This window comes from Zeus faber (assembly GCF_960531495.2).
Source record: "Zeus faber genome assembly, chromosome: 1".
Taxonomy (NCBI): domain Eukaryota; kingdom Metazoa; phylum Chordata; class Actinopteri; order Zeiformes; family Zeidae; genus Zeus; species Zeus faber.
Window position 1 is genome coordinate 5,503,197 of NC_137193.1, and position 19,189 is coordinate 5,522,385.

Consider the following 19,189-nt stretch of genomic DNA (forward strand, 5'->3'; position numbering starts at 1 on the left):
CTGAAGCATATAAATGAAGAGTAACCGTAACGGTACAGACAACACAATTATCCACAACGCACATTATGCCAGAATGACACTTTTGGTCAAATGACTCAAATAACTCCACTTTTTGAGATTTACTCAAATCTATTCAACTGGACGCAGTGCATGACCTGTTATTCTAAAAATATAATCATTTATTATTTCTGTCTATGAATCAAATCAACGTATTATCAATCAATCAATTAAATTAAGATGAAGTTTATTGATTCCACTTCAATCCTTAGGTCTTCTCATCTTTTTTCTTGAAACTGTAATAAATGTCAGTAAATGGACGACAGATGTTCTTCTGGGCTCACATTCAGAACATGCCCTTCCTGTAGCGATGGATCAGCTCTGAGACGTCCTCCTTACACACCTTGACCCAGCCGTCCTCCTGCATGTGATACACTGCACACACACACACAAACAAACACACACACACACGTAAAATGTCTTTATTTACATTTTCTTACTCAAACACTCAAAATGGCGTCATACAGACACTTCACGTCAACATTTAACTGACCTTGGTAGAATCACTATAAACACATGTTAGAATAATCCAGAATGACTTTAAAGCATCAACAAATGAGAGGAGTCATGCATTATGTTGTCAGAACCACCTCCCCTGTGTCTCAATAATAATAATAATAATAATAATAATAATAATAATAATTACAATCCCCCAACAAACCCTGTTCAAACAGAGCCCTGCTACTGTACCGGGTGCATTGCACCATGGGAGACTGACCTTGTCTGAGTGTTTGTTTGTTTGTTTGACAGGGTCTTGAAGCCAAAATTAAACCTTAAAACAGGCTTTAATTTAAGAATATATTTCTGGGAAATTTAAATAATTCATTAAGACAATGAAAATCTATCAAAGAAAATGCATAAATTCTAATCATTTCTTATCAGGTCATAGAGTCTCTGGTCTTTTTTGGCCGTTTTGCTCTACATTCATTTTTGCCTTTAGCACCTAAATAATCTAAACTCTAATGCAAGGAACCATTTTTTCAGCACAAACTGAGCAATAAATCACAATTATCATTTCGTCAATTCAAGAATTTCTATCGCTGCCAGCAGCCAAAACCATGAGAAAGAATAGAGATTAGTAGTAAATCTATCAACAACCTTGGACTCTGCACCGTCAACAGCTTTGTCTATTCCTTGTTATTTGTTGTTGTCAAATGATAAAACCTCTGGGACCATTCCACTCACAGACGTGGGATTGTTTGAGGAATTGAGAATCCGCACTTTGTGCAGCTTTTCTCTGCTTGTTTCAAAACGCCACGAGCGAGACGCTCCAGACAAAAAAGCAGCAACACCTTGTGTAGCATTGGGAGCCTACTCCCTGTTGACCACTCCTCCGGAGCAGGCGTCCCGGTGAGTGGCGTGCGCCATGGCCCTGCGGCCGAGCTCGTACGCCTCCACCGTCAAGTCCTCCCGGTACCCGCTGTCCACCGCACCGTAGGCGTAGCTGTTCCCGCAGCCGGTGGAAAACATGCGACCGGACAGGCGCGTCCCCTTGTCGTCCACGTAATAAAGACCGGGGCCCTGGGAAGGAAGCGCAGTTCAGTGCAGTTGGTTGCAAGCTTTTACTTTGATTTGGTGCTAGAGATCTGGCTTGGGTGACGCTGAAAACGCTGCCTCTGTTCTTGGTGGGACCCTGGAGGCGGAGGTTCAACCGTCGGCCGCCGCCGCCATCCCATACTAAACACTGTGGCAGATCAGAGAGAGACGCTGTTTCAACTGCACTTTGGTCTTTTCGACCCACGAGGAAACAGAACGTTTCATTGAAAAAGAGCAAGAAACAGACAAAAAGGCACAGGGCATATTCTACGAGGTGTTTTTTAAGCTTGTTGCTTGCTTGGGTATCTCTCCAAATGATTTGTATTTGACCGTCACTGAATGTGCCTCAGCCCACGCTGCACACCTGCACGTGCACTCTGCATACAAACACAACAAGGAGCACCTGCTGGTCCCAGCCGCAGATCATGCTGCCGATGGAGAGGCCCATTCCCCTGTAGCGCTGCATCATGTTGGTGCTGAGATGCTTCGCTTGTTCCTGAGTTTGTACAGTCTGACACATGTCACACACTTTACACATTTTAAACGGACACGCCTCCCGAGGTGGAAAACAGGCAAAGCCAGGATGGAGACGGGACAGACGGACGGACGGACAGAAACGCAGACAGACAGACAGACAGGCGGACAGGCAGACAGACAGACAGAAATGCAGACAGACAGGCAGACAGACAGGCTGACCTGCACTCTTTGGCCAGCAGCCTCTCCCAGTATTGACAGTCGGCGGCGCTGCCAGACATGGCTCCCAGCAGGTAAGGGTTCATCTCTATCACTTTATTCACCTCCTGTGAAGCTGCAGAGACACCGGGTTATTACACCTTACAGCAGTTTATCTGCGAACTATTGGAAGTGTCTAAGTGTCTATTTTTAATTTGGGGGCTCGCTGTTCAACCTACTGAAGACAAAGGGGCCCAAAGTCCAAGTAATTGCATTGAAACACAGATAATAAGTCATAAATAAACAACATTAATGGGACTTCTGTCCACAGGGTGAGCAGCTTCAAATACCTGGGAGTCCACATCACAGAGGACTTAACATGGACTTTACAAACAGACACTCTGGTGAGAAAGGCGAGGCAGCGTCTTTACCACCTCAGGCAGCTGAGGAAATTCCGGGTCTCGGTGAGGATCCTCAAGTCCTTCTACTGTGGAGCGGTGGAGAGCATCCTGACAGGCAACATCACTGCCTGCTTTGGGAACTGTACTGCTCAGGACAGGCGGGCCCTGCAGAGGGTGGTGCCTTCAGCTGAACGTACCACTGGAACTACCCTCCCCTCCCTGCAGGACTTATACACCAGGAGGTGTAGTAGCAGAGACCGCAGGATCATAAAGGATCCTCACCACCCCAACAACTGACTGTTCCAGCTGCTGCGGTCAGGCAAGTGCCTCCACAGTCATACAGCGAGAACAGAGAGACTGAGATGGAGTTTCTTCCCCAAAGCCATTAGAACTGTCAATGCTGACCTCACCAGGGGTCCTCACTGAGCCACACACATAGGCTCCACTACCTTACTGTACTGTACGTAGCATACTGTACTGCATACTGCATCACTGTTCTGGGTTACTGCATACTGCGCTGTATGGCTGTTGTGTTCAGTGTTACTGTATTGCTGTGTCGTACTGTTGTATACTGTACTGTATATCTCCATACTCACTTTATTCACATGCACTTTACTGCACATATCTGAATATACAAATAGCCTATCCCATATACATAACTCTATTCCCTTTACTTCTATTTTGTACCCCCACTTTGTATTATCTTTTTGAGTCTTATTTAATTTGAATTTTATTTTATTTATATTATTCTATTCACTTACTGCATGACGTTTTAGGAATCAATTCGTTTCAGTTAGTTGCTAGGTAGGAATTAGGTTAGCTATTATGTTCAGTTTAGTAACTATTGTGCATAATCTCCGGGTGCGTTGCAAAGACATTTCACTGCATATATGTATGAACGTATGTATATGTATGTGTGGTGGACCAAGGGGGCGGGGACAAGCCACTGCTGCAGACAGGCGGTGCAGTCTCCCATCCCGGGGCCACTCAGCGGCTGGGGATCCCCAAAACAGGAAGGTATAAATGTGTGTGTGTGTGTCTGCAGTAGGATGGGCGTGCATGCGAGTCAGCCTGAGAGACACGATCCGACAAGGACAACTGGTGATCCAGGAAGCGGGGATCCACGGATAACCCCAAACTATTTATATATATATATATGGGCCTGCGAGCCCTGAGTTTCTTTTTCGGCCAACGAGCCAGCTTTTGTTTGAGAGACTTGTTAGAAAACACGCCAACTGGCGCTGTTTGGCCTCCGCCTGCCTTCTCTTCCTCATTCCCTAGCACTGAGCCAGAACGATTTGGTAGTGGTACTGTACATTTTAAACAATACCCAGCCCTAACTATAACTATTAAAAAATATATAAAATTATAAATATATAAATAATTATACAAATATTTTCCCCTTCTCTCCATTAATCCTCGCGGGCCGGATTCGAGCCCCCTGCTGGCACCCAAAGAGGCCCGCGGGCCCTAGCTTTGACACCCCTGCTTTGAACCAACAGACGCGTAAAAACGACTGAACGGACGCGTCTGGAGCTGGACGCTCTGACGCTCCAAACGACTCAGCTTCTTATGACAAAAACAAACCAAACAAAAAGGAAAACCTTGTGAAATGAGACTCACGTCCACACCCAAAGGAACAGCAAACTCCGGGCTTTTGGTGCCGAAGCTGTAGTGACTGGGTCGGTCCATCATCCGCCCACCGAGCTTGGAATAAAGGTTATAACCGCTTAATTGAAAAGGGCCATGGTTACAACAATGAAATACAAAGATATGACAGAAAACACTGCCTGGCAACCAAACGTCCCAAATTTCACCCAAGAAATCGAAAGTGAAAGTAATCTGATCACGGATTTATATTGACAATTTACTTAGAATTAGATGGCATAAGACACTTTTATTATTATTATTATTATTATTATTAGTTGTTTTTTTATTTTCATATATTAAAACCCGAAAACATCGCCAATAAAATAAACATATTCACCATTGAGGTTTAAATTGATGATCCAAAACTGAAAATCAATATAATATATACTTATTTTCACCAAATGAATTCAGCTTGTGTGCTTTTTATAATAATATTCATGTTTTATTACTGTGTGGTTGCCTGGTGTTAGTGACGTGTTGCGTATGAAAGGTGCGGCTTTAACAGTATTAACCAATAGGAGGTTTAAAGCACTGTGTCGTCATCAGTGTCTAGGTAGACGTTTCCTTTACTCCTTTACTTTTTTGCCATTTTTTATTTTGTGTGTATTAAAAAAAAAGTAAGTTATTTATTCAGTGTTTAATTCAATTGGTGTTGTATTGTTTGGATATGGTTGTCACCATCAGTGCGTGATGTTTACTGTTTACATGACGTTGTAAAAACACTAATAATTCAGTCATATTGTTTCGTTCATTATATTTATTATATCAAGCGACTATTCTTGTTTTCCAATGAAGGCGTGCAGGATGTTTTAAACACAGTGTTGGACGCAAAAAATATTTGAAACAATACTTGAACAGTTTATTTATATGAAGTCACATGTTCAACACTGAATGTCCACATTCAACATCTAATAGAAATGTGATTTACATCGTAAAAACATCTTTGCAATGTCTTCAAAAAATGAATGAGGAAAATAATAATAACAGTGATAATAATAAAAAAGCTCATATGGACGCTTCCTCTTCTCCTTTTCTCAGCTAAATGTGTTGCTTTCCCCGCAGTGCCGTGCGGCTCAGAGCGTATCCATCCGCTGCACCGTCTCCTCCACAACCTCAAGCTTCAGGGGGGACGACTTCCTCCTCCAAAACGCCTGTTGTGCCCGGGTGGTGCTTGTATTTCCTCCGCCTGCCAGAGAGTTGGGGAGAAATAACAGATACTCTGACCACAAACAATTTGCAGAAAGGCTTTTAAAGCATCTTGAGGAGAATTCCCCACAAGTTGCTCCACAGGACGCACAACGACGTTTCATCTGAGTTTGTTAAGAGGTGGTCAAGAGGAGGAACCCAACTGCAAGACACAGGGTTTAGGGAGTATTGACGGGGTTTATTGAGAAGACACAGGGAATCAGGACCGGCAGGGACTCGTGACTGGAAAGACAGGGACTCACGACCAGGCAGGGAAACCAGAATCAGGGACCAGGAGCAGAGGAGCCGGCAGAGAAACAGGAACTCAGAGTTCAGGGCGCACACACAGGGAAACAGGCAGGGACGTGGAAAGGACGTGCTGCCACACGTGCTGCCACACGTGCTGCGACAAGAGGATGAACAAGGTGGAGACAGGTGGTGAGATTACTGCCTGGTGACAGGTGTGCAGTGACAGGTGGCGACAGTTCAAACTGAACTTTATTTGCTATGGTTCAAAGGTCAAGTGATGGAGGACGAAGGCTCAAGCCAAAGGAGTGTGATTGATACATTTTGGTGTGATCAAAAAAAATCTGAAATAGATTTATTGTTTGACTTGGCCAGGACCAGGGTTGATTTTAGGTGTTTTTGTTACGGCTTTAAACGGCAGAATCTGCCATGGGTCACATGGTAAGTAGATGTGAACAGGCGGCAAAAAATGTTTGCACTTGCTGGAGCCAGTGGCCTCTCTTGGAGTGTGGTTAAAGCCAAGGAGCGTCACCTCTGGTCGCTGTACTCGGACTCCTGGTACGGGCGGATGTACTCCACCCCCTGCGCCGTGATCACACACATGTCAATGTTGTTTCCCGAACCCAAGTCACTCATGATGCCTGCATGGACGGAGTCACGCACCAAGAACTGGGCCTCCACCAGCTGGGAAAACCAAAGAGGAGGGGGGGAGGCGGGTGGATAGATAGACAGACAGACAGACAGACAGACAGACAGGTATTATAAATGATGTTAATTTATAATTATAATGACAGCCTCCAATGGACGTGTGCACCACTCTGTACCTCCATGTTAGCTTTGAATCTGTCCTCCACAATCCCCAGAGCCGCCGAGTCACCAGAACCTGCACAACACCGTGTTCAGCGTGAAAACACAAACATGATCTGTCTGTCTGTCTGTCTGTCTGTCTGTCTGTCTGTCTGTCTGTCTGTCTGTCTATCTATCTATCTATCTATCTATCTATCTATCTATCTATCTATCTATCTATCCATCTATCTATATCTATGTTTTACGAATGTTTCGAAAAAAAAAAAAGACTTATTTCATCAATGCGAGCTGAAAAATAACTTGCAATAGTCTGTGACGGGGAAACCCATTCCTTTTACCCTAAAATGTGCTAAATGGACTGACGATGCAAAATGAGTGAGCCATTGTGAGGTAGGGCACCTTGCTCATACTGCCGCACTGTGTACAGGTGGTGTCCAGTGCAGTCCACCCCTCCCAGGATGAGGTGAGCCCCTATCTGGCCTCTGTACCTGACGGTGCACTACATGACATGATGTTATTCACACCAACAAGCAGCATCAGGAGCCACACTTCAAATGCTTCCATATACTATGGTGCTTCAATCCAAGTGAGTGGCAAGAATATTTGTTTTGAACAAGTTTTAACCATTAAAAAAAACTTTCATAATTACTACGTTTCCTACAAATAGTACAGGTTCAAACCCACTGGCACCCACCCATATTTACCAAGAATCTGGTATCATCTATGCACACACACACACACACACACACACACACACACACACACACACACACACACACACACACACACACACACACACACACACACACCTGTAGAGCATGTCCTGTAGAATGTTGACGGCCATGAGCACGCGGGGCTTCCTGCCGCTGTTCAGGGAGAAGATGGAGAGATTGAAGGAGAGAAGGTCTGTGGTCTTCTGGAGCGTGCTGCAGTACCTGCTCCACAGCAGATAGAGACAGACAGACAGACAGACAGACAGACAGAGGCAGACAGACAGACAGACAGAGGCAGACAGACAGACAGACAGACAGGCAGAGGCAGACAGACAGAGGCAGACAGACAGACAGACAGACTGACAGACAGACAGACAGACAGACAGACAGAGGGGAAGGCAAAGACAACATCTCAGTTCTGCAACCCACAGAGAGAAGTCAGACATGCTCCACAGACAACGTCTCTGATTGGTTCATTTCACATTGACGTTTGAATCAGTGTTTGTTCTGTTCAGTTTGATTGGATGGTCTGGAGTTGCTCCTTTTGACTTGAAGCCTTTTACAGATTGTATGGACTCCTTGACTCTTTGGGGCCAATAACGTCTGTGGAATTAAGATGGAAAGGGAGGAGGGCGCACAAAAGAAAAGAGTAAAGCTCTGGTGGAAGGAAAGAACGAGAAAGGTGTGGGCCTGGAGGAAGAGGAGGAAGAGGAGGAAGAGGAGGAAGGGGAGGAAGAGGAGGAAGGGGTGGAAGGGGAGGAAGGGGAGGAAGAGGAGTGAGAGGAGTGAGAGGAGGAAGAAAAGGAAGAAGAGGAAGGGGAGGAAGAAGAGGAAGATGAGTAAGTGGAGGAAGATGAGGAAGAGGAGGGAGGGGAGGAAGAGGAGGAAGAGGAGGGTGGGGAGGGAATGGAGGAAGAGGAGGAAGAGGAGGAAGGGGAGGAAGAGGAGGAAGAGGATGGAGGGGAGGAAGAGGAGGATGGGTACTGTAGGAAGTGGAGAATGGTGAGGAAGATAAGAAAGAGGAGGAAGGGGAGGAAGGGGAGGAAGAAGAGGAGTAAGTGGAGGAAGATGAGGAAGAGGAGGGAGGGGAGGAAGAGGAGGGAGGGGAGGGAATGGAGGAAGAGGAGGAAGATGAGGAAGAGGAGGAAGGGGAGGAAGAGGAGGAAGAGGAGGAAGAGGAGGAGGGGGAGGAGGGGGAGGAAGAGGAGGAAGAGGAGGAAGAGGAGGAGGAAGAGGAGGAGGAAGAGGAGGAAGAGGAGGAGGAGGAGGAGGAAGAGGAGGAAGAGGAGGAAGGGGAGGAAGAGGAGGAAGGGGAGGAAGAAGAGAAAGGGGAGGAAGGGGAGGAAGAGGAGGAAGGGGGAGGAAGAGGAGGAAGAGGAGGAGGAGGAGAAAGGGGAGGAAGGGGAGGAAGAGGGGGAATAGGAGGAAAAAGAGGAAGGGGAGGAAGAGGAGGAAGAGGGGGAATAGGAGGAAGGGGAGGAAGGGGAGGAAGAGGAGGAAGGGGGAGGGAGAGGAGGAAGGGGGGGAGGGAGGGGAGGAAGAGGAATAAGGGGAGGAAGAAGAGGAAGAGGATTAAGTGGAGGAAGATGAGGAAGAGGAGGGAGGGGAGGAAGAGGAGGAAGAGGAGGAGGAGGAGGAGGAAGGGGAGGAAGGGGAGGAAGAGGAGGAAGGGGAGGAAGAAGAGGAAGGGGAGGAAGAGGAGGAAGAACATGAAGATGAGGAAGGAGGAGCGAGAGGAGGAAGGGGGGAGGGAGGGGAGGAAGAAGAGGAAGAGGATTAAGTGGAGGAAGATGAGGAAGAGGAGGGAGGGGAGGAAGAGGAGGAAGAGGAGGGAGGGGAAGGAATGGAGGAAGAGGAGGAAGAGGAGGAGGGGGAGGAAGAGGAGGAAGAGGAGGAAGAGGAGGAAGGGGAGGAAGGGGAGGAAGAGGAGGAAGGGGAGGAAGAAGAGGAAGGGGAGGAAGAGGAGTGAGAGGAGGAAGAAGAGGAAGAAGAGGAAGGGGAGGAAGGGGGGGAGAGGAGGAAGAGGAGGAAGAGGAGGAAGGGGAGGAAGGGGAGGAAAAAGAGGAAGGGGAGGAAGAGGAGGAAGTGGAGGAAGAGGGGGTAAGGATGAGGAGGAAGAACATGAAGATGAGGAGGGGGAGGGAGTGGAGAAAGGGGGGGGAGGAAGAAGAGGAAGAGGATTAAGTGGAGGAAGATGAGGAAGAGGAGGGAGGGGAGGAAGAGGAGGAAGAGGAGGGAGGGGAAGGAATGGAGGAAGAGGAGGAAGAGGAGGAGGAGGAGGAAGAGGAGGAAGAGGAGGAAGAGGAGGAAGGGGAGGAAGGGGAGGAAGAGGAGGAAGGGGAGGAAGAAGAGGAAGGGGAGGAAGAGGAGTGAGAGGAGGAAGAAGAGGAAGAAGAGGAAGGGGAGGAAGGGGGGGAGAGGAGGAAGAGGAGGAAGAGGAGGAAGGGGAGGAAGGGGAGGAAAAAGAGGAAGGGGAGGAAGAGGAGGAAGTGGAGGAAGAGGGGGTAAGGAAGAGGAGGAAGAACATGAAGATGAGGAAGGGGGAGGGAGTGGAGAAAGGGGGGGGGAGGAAGAGGAGTAAGAGGAGTAAGTGGAGGAAGATGAGGAAGAGGAGGGAGGGGAGGAAGAGGAGGAAGAGGAGGGAGGGGAGGAAGAGGAGGAAGAGGATGGAGTGGAGTAAGAGGAGGAAGAGGAGGATGGGTACTGTAGGAAGTGGAGAATGGTGAGGAAGATGAGAAAGAGGAGGAAGGGGAGGAAGAGGAGTAAGAGGAGGAAGAGGAGGAAGAGGAGGAGGAGGAAGGGGAGGAAGAGGAGGAAGAGGATGGAGGGGAGGAAGAGGAGGATGGGTACTGTAGGAAGTGGAGAATGGTGAGGAAGATGAGAAAGAGGAGGAGGAGGAGGAGGAGGAGGAGGAGGAGGAAGAGGAGGAAGAGGAGGAAGATGAGGAGGAGGAGGAGGAGGAAGGTTTCTCTCTGCACTCACTATATATTGGGGGTGATGTGGTGGATGTTGGTGCAGGTCTTGTTGGCGACCACCTCACTGGATGTGGCTCTGGTGTCCGCTCCCAGCACCACGCCGCTCTGGAGCAACACACACCACGGAGCCTCAGCACCAGAGCTCCAACGCAGCTGAGGTGGAAACAAACATCTGCTCCACCCAAACCCCGCAGCACTTCCTGTCCATGAAATGAATCTCCCGAAACAAACAGTGCGATGGCTTTTCACCCTTTTGTGCCGTGTCCTCCCCGTCTGTCTCAGCAGTGTTCAAATCCTTCCTTTACGGACGTATTCATTAGAAACGGAGCAAACTCCTGCTCTGTGTTCCTGAAAGCAGCAGCATCATCATCCTCAAGATGCTGCATGTTTCAAAACAACAACCAGAACAGTGTTCAGTCCAGTCCCCACCGCTCTTGGGAATCGAACCTTTCGCCGTTTCATGCTCCGTACATGCTTCTATGACTTTTCTTGGGCGGGGATGGATCTGCATCCGTGTCTTCTCACGCACGTCAGAGAAAACATGATTTGGGCGAAGAACAAACCGAAGCCAAAATATATAATTTGTCCGTTGACGTCACGACGTGGCACAAAACAGGGACGTGACCTCATGCACAGCATCTAGATTGTGAACGGCTGTGACTCCTTTAACGCCACCTCCTAAACTGATGACCCACAACTGAAATTGAGGAAAATATTTTCTTTGCCTTCTATGAATGTAGAGCACTTTGGGAGGAAGTTATTATTATTATTATTATTATTATTATTATTATTATTATTATTATTATTATTATTTCTATTATTATTATTATTATTATTATTATTTATATTATTATTATTATTATTATTATTATTATTGCTATTATAATTATTGTTGTTGTTGTTATTATTATTATTATTGATACTATTATTATTTTTTTATTATTATTATTATTATTATTATTGTGATTCATATTATTATTATTATTATTAGTAGTAGTAGTAGTAGTAGTAGTAGTAGTATTATTAGTAGTAGTATTATTATTATTATCAGGGGTCCAGCCCATTCCTATTGTTATTGTTGGGAATTTTCTTCTTACTTTGTGTTTTTCGGGCTAAAAGTATCTGGAACACAACAATCGCAGTACGCACGCACAAGGTTGAGGTGTCGCTGGTGAAATTAGTGGAAAACATTGGTTATTTTACCGGAAGTAGAAGAGTGTTGAGAGGACTTGATTAGTAGGGGGCGGGCGCTTTGTGACGTCATCATCCTAAGTTGTAGAAGTCCGAGCGTCGTCTCTCGGACTCGTTCCCATGCAGCCACTTGCGACACGTAGACAGACGACTTGAGCCGATGCTGCATTTAATGGAAACTTGGAAAAACTGTAACTCGTGCTGCGTTTTACAAAACACCCGAAAATTCGCTGGGAATTAATTTTTTTTTTTAATCTTCTCTGTGTTTTGAAAAAAGTGTCTAGAACACGACAATCACTGATCCCACGTTAGAACCGGGGTGTTTCAGACATCTTGTGCTGCAGGTTTTATCCACATCAATCTACATTTGTAGCAGGAATTAGTGAAAAACCGTTGCAAATTGACCAGAAGTTGAAGAATTCTGGCATAGTTTGATTACTTAGTGAAGCGAGGCGCTTTGTGACGTCATGAACCATGTTATATAAGTCTGGTTTCCCTCTCTGGGTGCTCATGCACATTGGGAGGGTTGCTCTGTGTGGACATCATAGTGGTTGCTCCACGAGACGAGCAACTAGGAGACGACAGACCGGGGGGGCGATGCAGCGTTGACGGGAACTCGGAAAATCCTGCTGCGTTTCAGAGAACCCGGAAAACTGTAATACCTACCTGACACGACGAAACCCCACCCTGTGTATCGCTGCCTGCGGCTGTATTTATTATTATTATCACTAGTACTAATACTACTAATACTTACCTTGAACACCACTCCTGCTGGGTGGTGCCTGTCTTTAAAGGTCTGGGTGTCCCCCCCTCAAGCAAATCCTCCAAAACAGCATTTCTGCAGCAAAAGGTGGTTGGGTGGGGGTGGGGGTGGGGGTGGATAGAGGATGGAAACATGGAAAGTAAGAAGTGCATGGCAACAACTGACCCTATGACCACAAATAACAAACATTTCAGCTTCTCTTTGCTCAGCTTTGTACGTGGTTCAGTCTCTTTCCAAAACAAGGATCTGCTTTCACTTTCCATCTCCATTGAGTTGCTGTGTTACTGGACTTCCTGCTTCAACTTTTTGCTTTATTCATTTGTCTTTTACACAAAGTCAGAACCGGAAAGAAACACCGAGAAATCAAACCTGCATCTGTTGTCGAAATTAAATCCCGGCCTCGGGGTCTCCAGGACGTTGTACTGAGCCATTGTCACCTGAAGCCACCCTGAGCGCTCTCTCTCTCTCTCTCTCTCCCTCTCTCCCCCCCCCTCTCTCTGTTCAGGTATAATCATTTGGGTGCATGTACATGGGTATAAATGCTCCACTGTAAATCTGCATGCATGTCCAGCTGACACACACACACACTCATGTGCACGCAGACACACACTTGCATGCTCATTCATATGTAACAGTAATTATGTTGCAGTGCGGTACATTGACATTTTCAAGTGGCGGTCGCTGTAATCCAAGGCGACTCACAACAACTACACTTGTCAGTGGAGGTGGAGCTGACATTGCAGTCATCAGCCTTTAACAGGAAGAAGTAACAGCAGCAGAGTTTGTTTCGCTCACACGTGCATTATGTTTTCTTACCGTCTTTCTACGTCTCTTCTCCTCTCATTTACGTACATGTTGTTCCTCCCCCTCCACTCTCCCTCTTTCTGGGCCCATCTCACCTTCCCTCTCATCTTCCCTTTATCTTCCCTTCTTGCCCAAACCCGTAGCGTCCAGATGGAGAGCCCTCCGCCGGTGATGGAGCTGTGCTACGGAAACAAGGAGGAGCTCCAGGCCGGCTTCATCACAGCTGGCTGGGACGGGAAGAAAGGAGCACGGGTGAGGGGCCCCGCCCCCCGCGGCCCAAACCCCTCCCCTTCGGCCCCGAGCCTTGTTTTAAGCCGGGCTCGGACCGCAGCGCTTTCGCCGTGATTTGGCTCCTTGGCTGAACCCTTCTTCAATGTGAGCGGGTCAGAGGCGTGATGTGAGCCTTCCCAGAGCTTCCCAAATATTCAAGCCTGTGGTTTGAGATATGTGAGGTGAGGTATTTACCCTTTTAACTTGCTCGTTGCGGGGACACTCGGGGAGGCTGAGGATGAAACTGAAAGTAAAAGGCCTTCATACGAAGAGGAGAAGAACCCGGCGACCGCATCATCCGTCCCTTCGGAGAAATGTCCACATCCACAACATCATTCATGTGTAAAACAGCTGCTTCGGCCGCGGCGCTCTGCGTGGACGTGTCCCTGTGCCGCGCGGCGTGGCGCTCCTCTGGCTCGGTGCGTGTCTCCGGTGCGCGTCGCTGCTCTCCGTCGCTCGGCTGGCGTGGGATCGTCCCCGGCCGGCGCTGCTGCGCTTCCCGGCGGCTCACGCCCTCCTCGTCCCGGTGCATGAGACCGGGCACCGGCTGCTGCGCGGCGGCGGTGACGAGCCGGGAAACGGGCGCTCGGTGTGCGGGGGCCGGCGCGCTTGGCTGACCGGCGGCGCAGCGTCTGGGCCGAGAGGACGGAGCCACCGGGGAGGAGAGGAACCAGAAGGCGATGGTGCTGTTTGTCAGGGTCCTCCGCTTGTACAAGCCCGACTTTTTGTACCTACTCGGGGCCTTCGTCTTCCTCTCGCTCTCCGTGCCGTGTAAGTATGTGGACGCGCTTTGTTCAAGTGGTAATTCCGCGATATTATTTAGTTAAAAAATATATGTTTGATGCTTTATTTTGCTGGAACTTTATAGGGAACAGTCATTCAGTGCGTTTGCATTGTGTATGTGCTTCTCTACACGCTTTATTCATAGTTGGGGGTGGGGTCCACCTTCCCTGTCGGTACAGATACTCCTCACTTAACGACCTACCTTGTTAACGTCCGTTCGACTTACGACCAGCTCCCTGACCACTCGGTATTGCACCATAATACAATACCAAGCATCTCATCTCATCACCCTTCATATACTATATACACTATATACACTGTATACACTATATGCGCTATATATGCTATATATACTATATATACTATATACTATATACACTATATACACTGTATACACTATATGCGCTATATATGCTATATATACTATATATACTATATATACTATATACTATATACACTATATATACTATATATACTGTATACACTGTATACACTATAGGCGCCATATATGCTATATATACTATATATACTATATACTATACACACTATATATACTATATATACTGTATACACTGTATACACTATATTCACTATACACACTATATATACTATATATACTATATACACTGTATACACTAAATACACTATATATACTATATATACTATATAGATATCCTCTCATCGCCGTTCTCAGTCTCATTCCCGCAGTTAGTATTCACTACACAAGCGTTCGCAATCGCCACGCCCCCTTACCGTGAAATATAACTATATATAATATATACACTATACATACTATATACACTATATACATTATATATACCAGCAATGCCCCCTTACCGTGAAATATAACTATATATAATATACACACTATACATACTATATACACTATATACATTATATATACCAGCAATGCCCCCTTACCGGGAAATAACACTTTATATACTATATACACTATACATACTATATACACTATATACACTATATATACCAGCCACGCCCCCTTAACATGAAATAACACTATATATAATATATACACTATACATACTATATACACTATATACACTATATATACCAGCCTTGCCCCCTTACTGTGAAATAACAGTACATATACTATATTCACGAGGGATTTAGGGATTTTTTAACTAAATGAATTCATAAGTTACTACTATAAAAAAAAAGATAAACTTAAGTATCAATCACGCAACTACTTCCAGAGACCGTCCACGGCCGTGCATGACTCCAAGGCGCGGGCCAACGACGCCGCCAATGAGACGGTGTCTGGCATCAGGGTGGTACGGAGCTTTCGAAGCCCGTTGCTATGGCAACCGGCTGACGGACACGCACAGCCTGAAGGCCGAGCGCGACACCGTCAGAGCCGTCTACCTGCTCGCACGGAGGGTGAGAACTTTGCTGCTGTTTAGTTTTGTTTTTCCATGATGAGGAGATTGTATTACTGTCTTTACTGTGACCGAGATGAGTTGTTGTTTGTTTTTCTTAATCTGTGTGTGTGTGTGTGTGTGTGTGTGTGTGTGTGTGTGTGTGTGTGTGTGTGTAGCTGTCTGAGCTGTGTATGCAGGTGGCTGTGCTGCACTATGGCCGGTTGTTCATCCAAAGGGGTCAGATGACGACTGGAAGCTTGTTGTCCTTCATACTCTACCAGACCAACCTGGGGGACAAAATCTGGGTTAGCTAGCTGCTATATATATGGAACACATACAGTATATACTGTATATATATATACAGTATATACTGTATATATATATATATATATATATATATATATATATATATATATATATATATATATATATATATATATATATATATATGTTAAACCAGTGATTCTCAACAGGTGTCCTTCAAGAGCTCCCAGGGGATCTCCAGCAGAATGATTAATAGTTCAACATCACCAGACTAGAGTGGAGACATTAAATCATATATAAAATCTTCTCAGCTTGAGGCCCCAGAGACTAAATCTTATCAAATGGGGTCCGTGGCCTAATAGGTGTCATATTGAGTGTCCTTCAAATGAAAAAGGTTGGGAATCACTGGTTTGAACATTGTTGAAGGTTCTTATCATTATTATTATCACTATTGATGTTCACAGTTGATCAAGCGGCCTCTGGCTTCCTCTCCAGACACTGATCTACATCTTTGGTGACATGCTGAACTCGGTGGGCGCTGCAGGGAAGGTGTTTGAGTACCTGGACCGAGAGCCCCGGCTGGGCGCCCGGGGCACCCTGTCCCCCGACCGCCTGGCGGGACGTGTGCTGTTTCCGGGGCCTCACCTTCTCCTAGCCCTCGCACCCCGACAGAGCGGTGCTGCAGGTGGGTCTCCGGCGGAGCATCCGTGTACGTGTCAGCTCTGACTTGTGTAGGAACACAGAACAAAGGAGAGTGTAAGGTTTAGAGACTGGGGAGCCATGACTCGGGACGGGGAAAAGAGTCTTCAGGGCGGCGGGAGCAAAGCCGCGCCTTGGGATCTCCTGGTGGTTCCTAAGGGAAGGGAACAAAGGAGAGAGGGAGGGAGAGGTGGAGACTGGGGAGGTGGCGGGTGCCGAAAGCTAAGACGCCCGAATGACGGCGGGACCTGACGGGTATATGTATGTAAAGTTGGGAGCAGGTGGGGTTTCAACCCCGTTAAAGTCAAACAGCCGCCTTTGCTTTGTTCCTTAGAATCAGAAACCTAAGATCATTCAGGCTCTCGCATTCAAAATGAACGTTTCCTTGTGTCAGGACTTGAGTTTGGAGCTGAGGCCAGGGAAGATGACGGCCCTGGTGGGACCGTCCGGAGAGGGTAAGAGCACCTGCGCCCGCCTGCTGGAGAGGTTCTACGAGCCGCAGCGCGGGGAGATCCTGCTGGACGGACAGCCGCTGAACTCCTACGAGCACCGCTTCCTCCACAGGAAGGTTGGGACCCGAGCCAAAGAAGGAGGTTTCTGCCGCGGGCGTCAAACCCAATGTGGGTTCAAGCGCAGGATGAACAAATGTAAAAGACAATGTTTTAGTATCGCAGCAACGCTTTGGTCACCTTTGGTCACACTGGATTCCAGATGAAGGTGGTGTTCTATGTGACTGAAAGGTTGATGTAGTCATTCACGACTGGAAGCGGAGTTTTAAGTTTGAAATGATTTTTTTTCCTGGCAGACTGAATTACCAGTTGAAGTCAAATGAAGTGAATTTGGTGCAAAATCTTATGGGTTCAACCCTCGCATTAGTGTTGACATTTTAGCGCCGCTCTCATCAAAAGTTTGAATGAAGCGTCGACGGTGGAAGATGTGTAACGGCACGGTGGAACAGAGTGGAACTAACTTCCCCGACACTGATTGATTGATGCTGCTTGCTGCTTTGACAGATAGCCCTGGTGAGCCAGGAGCCCGTCCTGTTCTCTGGCTCTGTCAGAGACAACATAGCCTACGGCCTCGCTGGATGCTCTTTGGAGGATATCCAGGAAGCGGCACGCCGAGCCAACGCCCACGACTTCATCAGCCAATTGGAGAGCGGCTACAACACAGGTAGACAATATGACTGCACCTTTAAACACACTGTATGTGTTTAAACCACTTAATTGTCCTTTGTCTTACTGATTGGACATCATCACCTTTAGCGCAATTAATAGAGGTGAACACATCAAGGATGGATTGTGTGTGTACGTTGTTAAATAGTACTTTAAACTTCTGTTACCTGGGTCATTTAGTATCAAGTACTTTAAATACTTTTACTTGAGCAAAATGTTTAACAGGGATTTTTGCCAGAGTATTGTTTCCGTTGAGTTTTTATACTTATATTTGAGTGTAAGATATTAATACTTTTTTCACCACTGAAAATTGGGGGCACATATGCAAATAAAAATTAACATTTCCAAAATTTTCGGGGTGGGGGGGTTCATTTAACTTACTCAAGCTTTTAGAGATGGAGAAGGTCAAACCACTACTTACCTCTGGAATGATTTGGTCTGATATTGAAAATGAAACTATATTGTAATTGCTCTTTAACACTGGATTTTGAATACATGATGAAGTATAAGCAGTATTATATACTATTATTTATACTTTAAGATGAATATTGTCCAGGCCTAGAGTGCCGCCACCCTCTGTGTGTGACTTATGGTTCTGTATCATCCATCCTTTAGAGGTGGGGGAGGGTGGAGGTCAGCTGGCCAACAGTGAGAAGCAGCGGATAGCCATAGCCAGAGCCCTGGTCAGAAAACCTAAAGTCTTCATTCTGGACGAGATCACCAGCTCACTGGACACCGACAGCGAGAACAAGGTACAAACATTGGTTCACTGTAGTCCATGGTGGTCCAGGGTTGACCATGGTGGTCCAGGGTTGACCATGGTGGTCCAGGGTTGACCATGGTAGTCCACGGTTGACCATGGTGGTCCAGAGTTGACCATGGTGGTCCAGGGTTGACCATGGTGGTCCAGGGTGGTCCGGGGTAGTTGCTAGGCTTGTGCGATCATGGTAAATAATATTCTCTCCTTGGTGTAGGTCCAGCAGGCCCTGACCACCGATCCCGACCAGACCCTGCTGGTCATCGCTCATAGGCTGAAGACCGTGGAGAGGGCGGATCACATGGTTGTGATTGGAGGGGGGAAGGTTCAGGAACAAGGGACTGACGCCGAGCTGATGGAACTGAAAAGGACTTACTACAAACTGAGGGAGAAGCTCTTTGCCGAGTGAAGCGCACAGCGATGATCTGTCATCGTGGTGGAGTCATGCCGTGCATTCCACACCGACTCTGCGACTGCAGTGTCCTGTAAATACTGAACATTGTTTGCTCAGTCTTATAGTTTGTAAAACTTGTTTTTCTTTTTTTGACACAACAAGGAAATATTATGATAAGCACCTGCTACAGGATCCAAAATCATGAATAGCAAGTTTCAGCTGATGGATTTTCTAATGTAAATATAGACTAAAAAAGTTTCAGAACCTGATGTTGTTATGGAAACATGTATTTTTTATGTTATATATGTTATGTGTACCTTGTGCACATTATATATATATATATATATATATATATATATATATATATATATATATCAATCATATATAATAGTTATATTATTAAATCGTTTTTTGTATTAATAAATAATTATTTCCTTAAAGATGCATACGTTTGGAGTGCACAAATGA

The 19,189-nt window shown here is 46.4% G+C and overlaps 1 protein-coding gene and 2 pseudogenes across 3 annotated transcripts; 1 reads left to right on the forward strand and 2 right to left on the reverse strand.

The window, feature by feature from the left end:
• Positions 1 to 343: 343 nt before the first annotated feature.
• Positions 344 to 4,358, reverse strand: LOC307230028 (proteasome subunit beta type-8-like; the record flags this gene model as incomplete). The annotated part of the gene is given in 6 exon segments (XM_080000205.1): positions 344 to 432; positions 1,377 to 1,578; positions 1,997 to 2,085; positions 2,088 to 2,104; positions 2,290 to 2,401; positions 4,298 to 4,358. Coding segments are annotated over 6 exon segments (570 nt in total).
• Positions 4,359 to 5,389: 1,031 nt separating this feature from the next.
• LOC307230111 (proteasome subunit beta type-7-like) lies at positions 5,390 to 12,627 on the reverse strand (annotated as a pseudogene). Its single transcript has 8 exons — positions 12,566 to 12,627; positions 12,188 to 12,271; positions 10,250 to 10,347; positions 7,364 to 7,503; positions 6,914 to 7,042; positions 6,572 to 6,630; positions 6,280 to 6,431; positions 5,390 to 5,502 (listed from the first exon to the last, which is right to left on the reverse strand). The product of its transcript is annotated as a proteasome subunit beta type-7-like (transcript).
• Positions 12,628 to 13,150: 523 nt separating this feature from the next.
• On the forward strand, positions 13,151 to 18,963 carry LOC307230203 (antigen peptide transporter 2-like; annotated as a pseudogene). The gene is made up of 9 exons (XR_013844780.1): positions 13,151 to 13,252; positions 13,900 to 14,034; positions 15,268 to 15,451; positions 15,609 to 15,737; positions 16,192 to 16,381; positions 16,790 to 17,015; positions 17,413 to 17,568; positions 18,186 to 18,322; positions 18,545 to 18,963. The product of XR_013844780.1 is annotated as an antigen peptide transporter 2-like (transcript).
• The last annotated feature ends 226 nt before the right edge of the window (positions 18,964 to 19,189 follow it).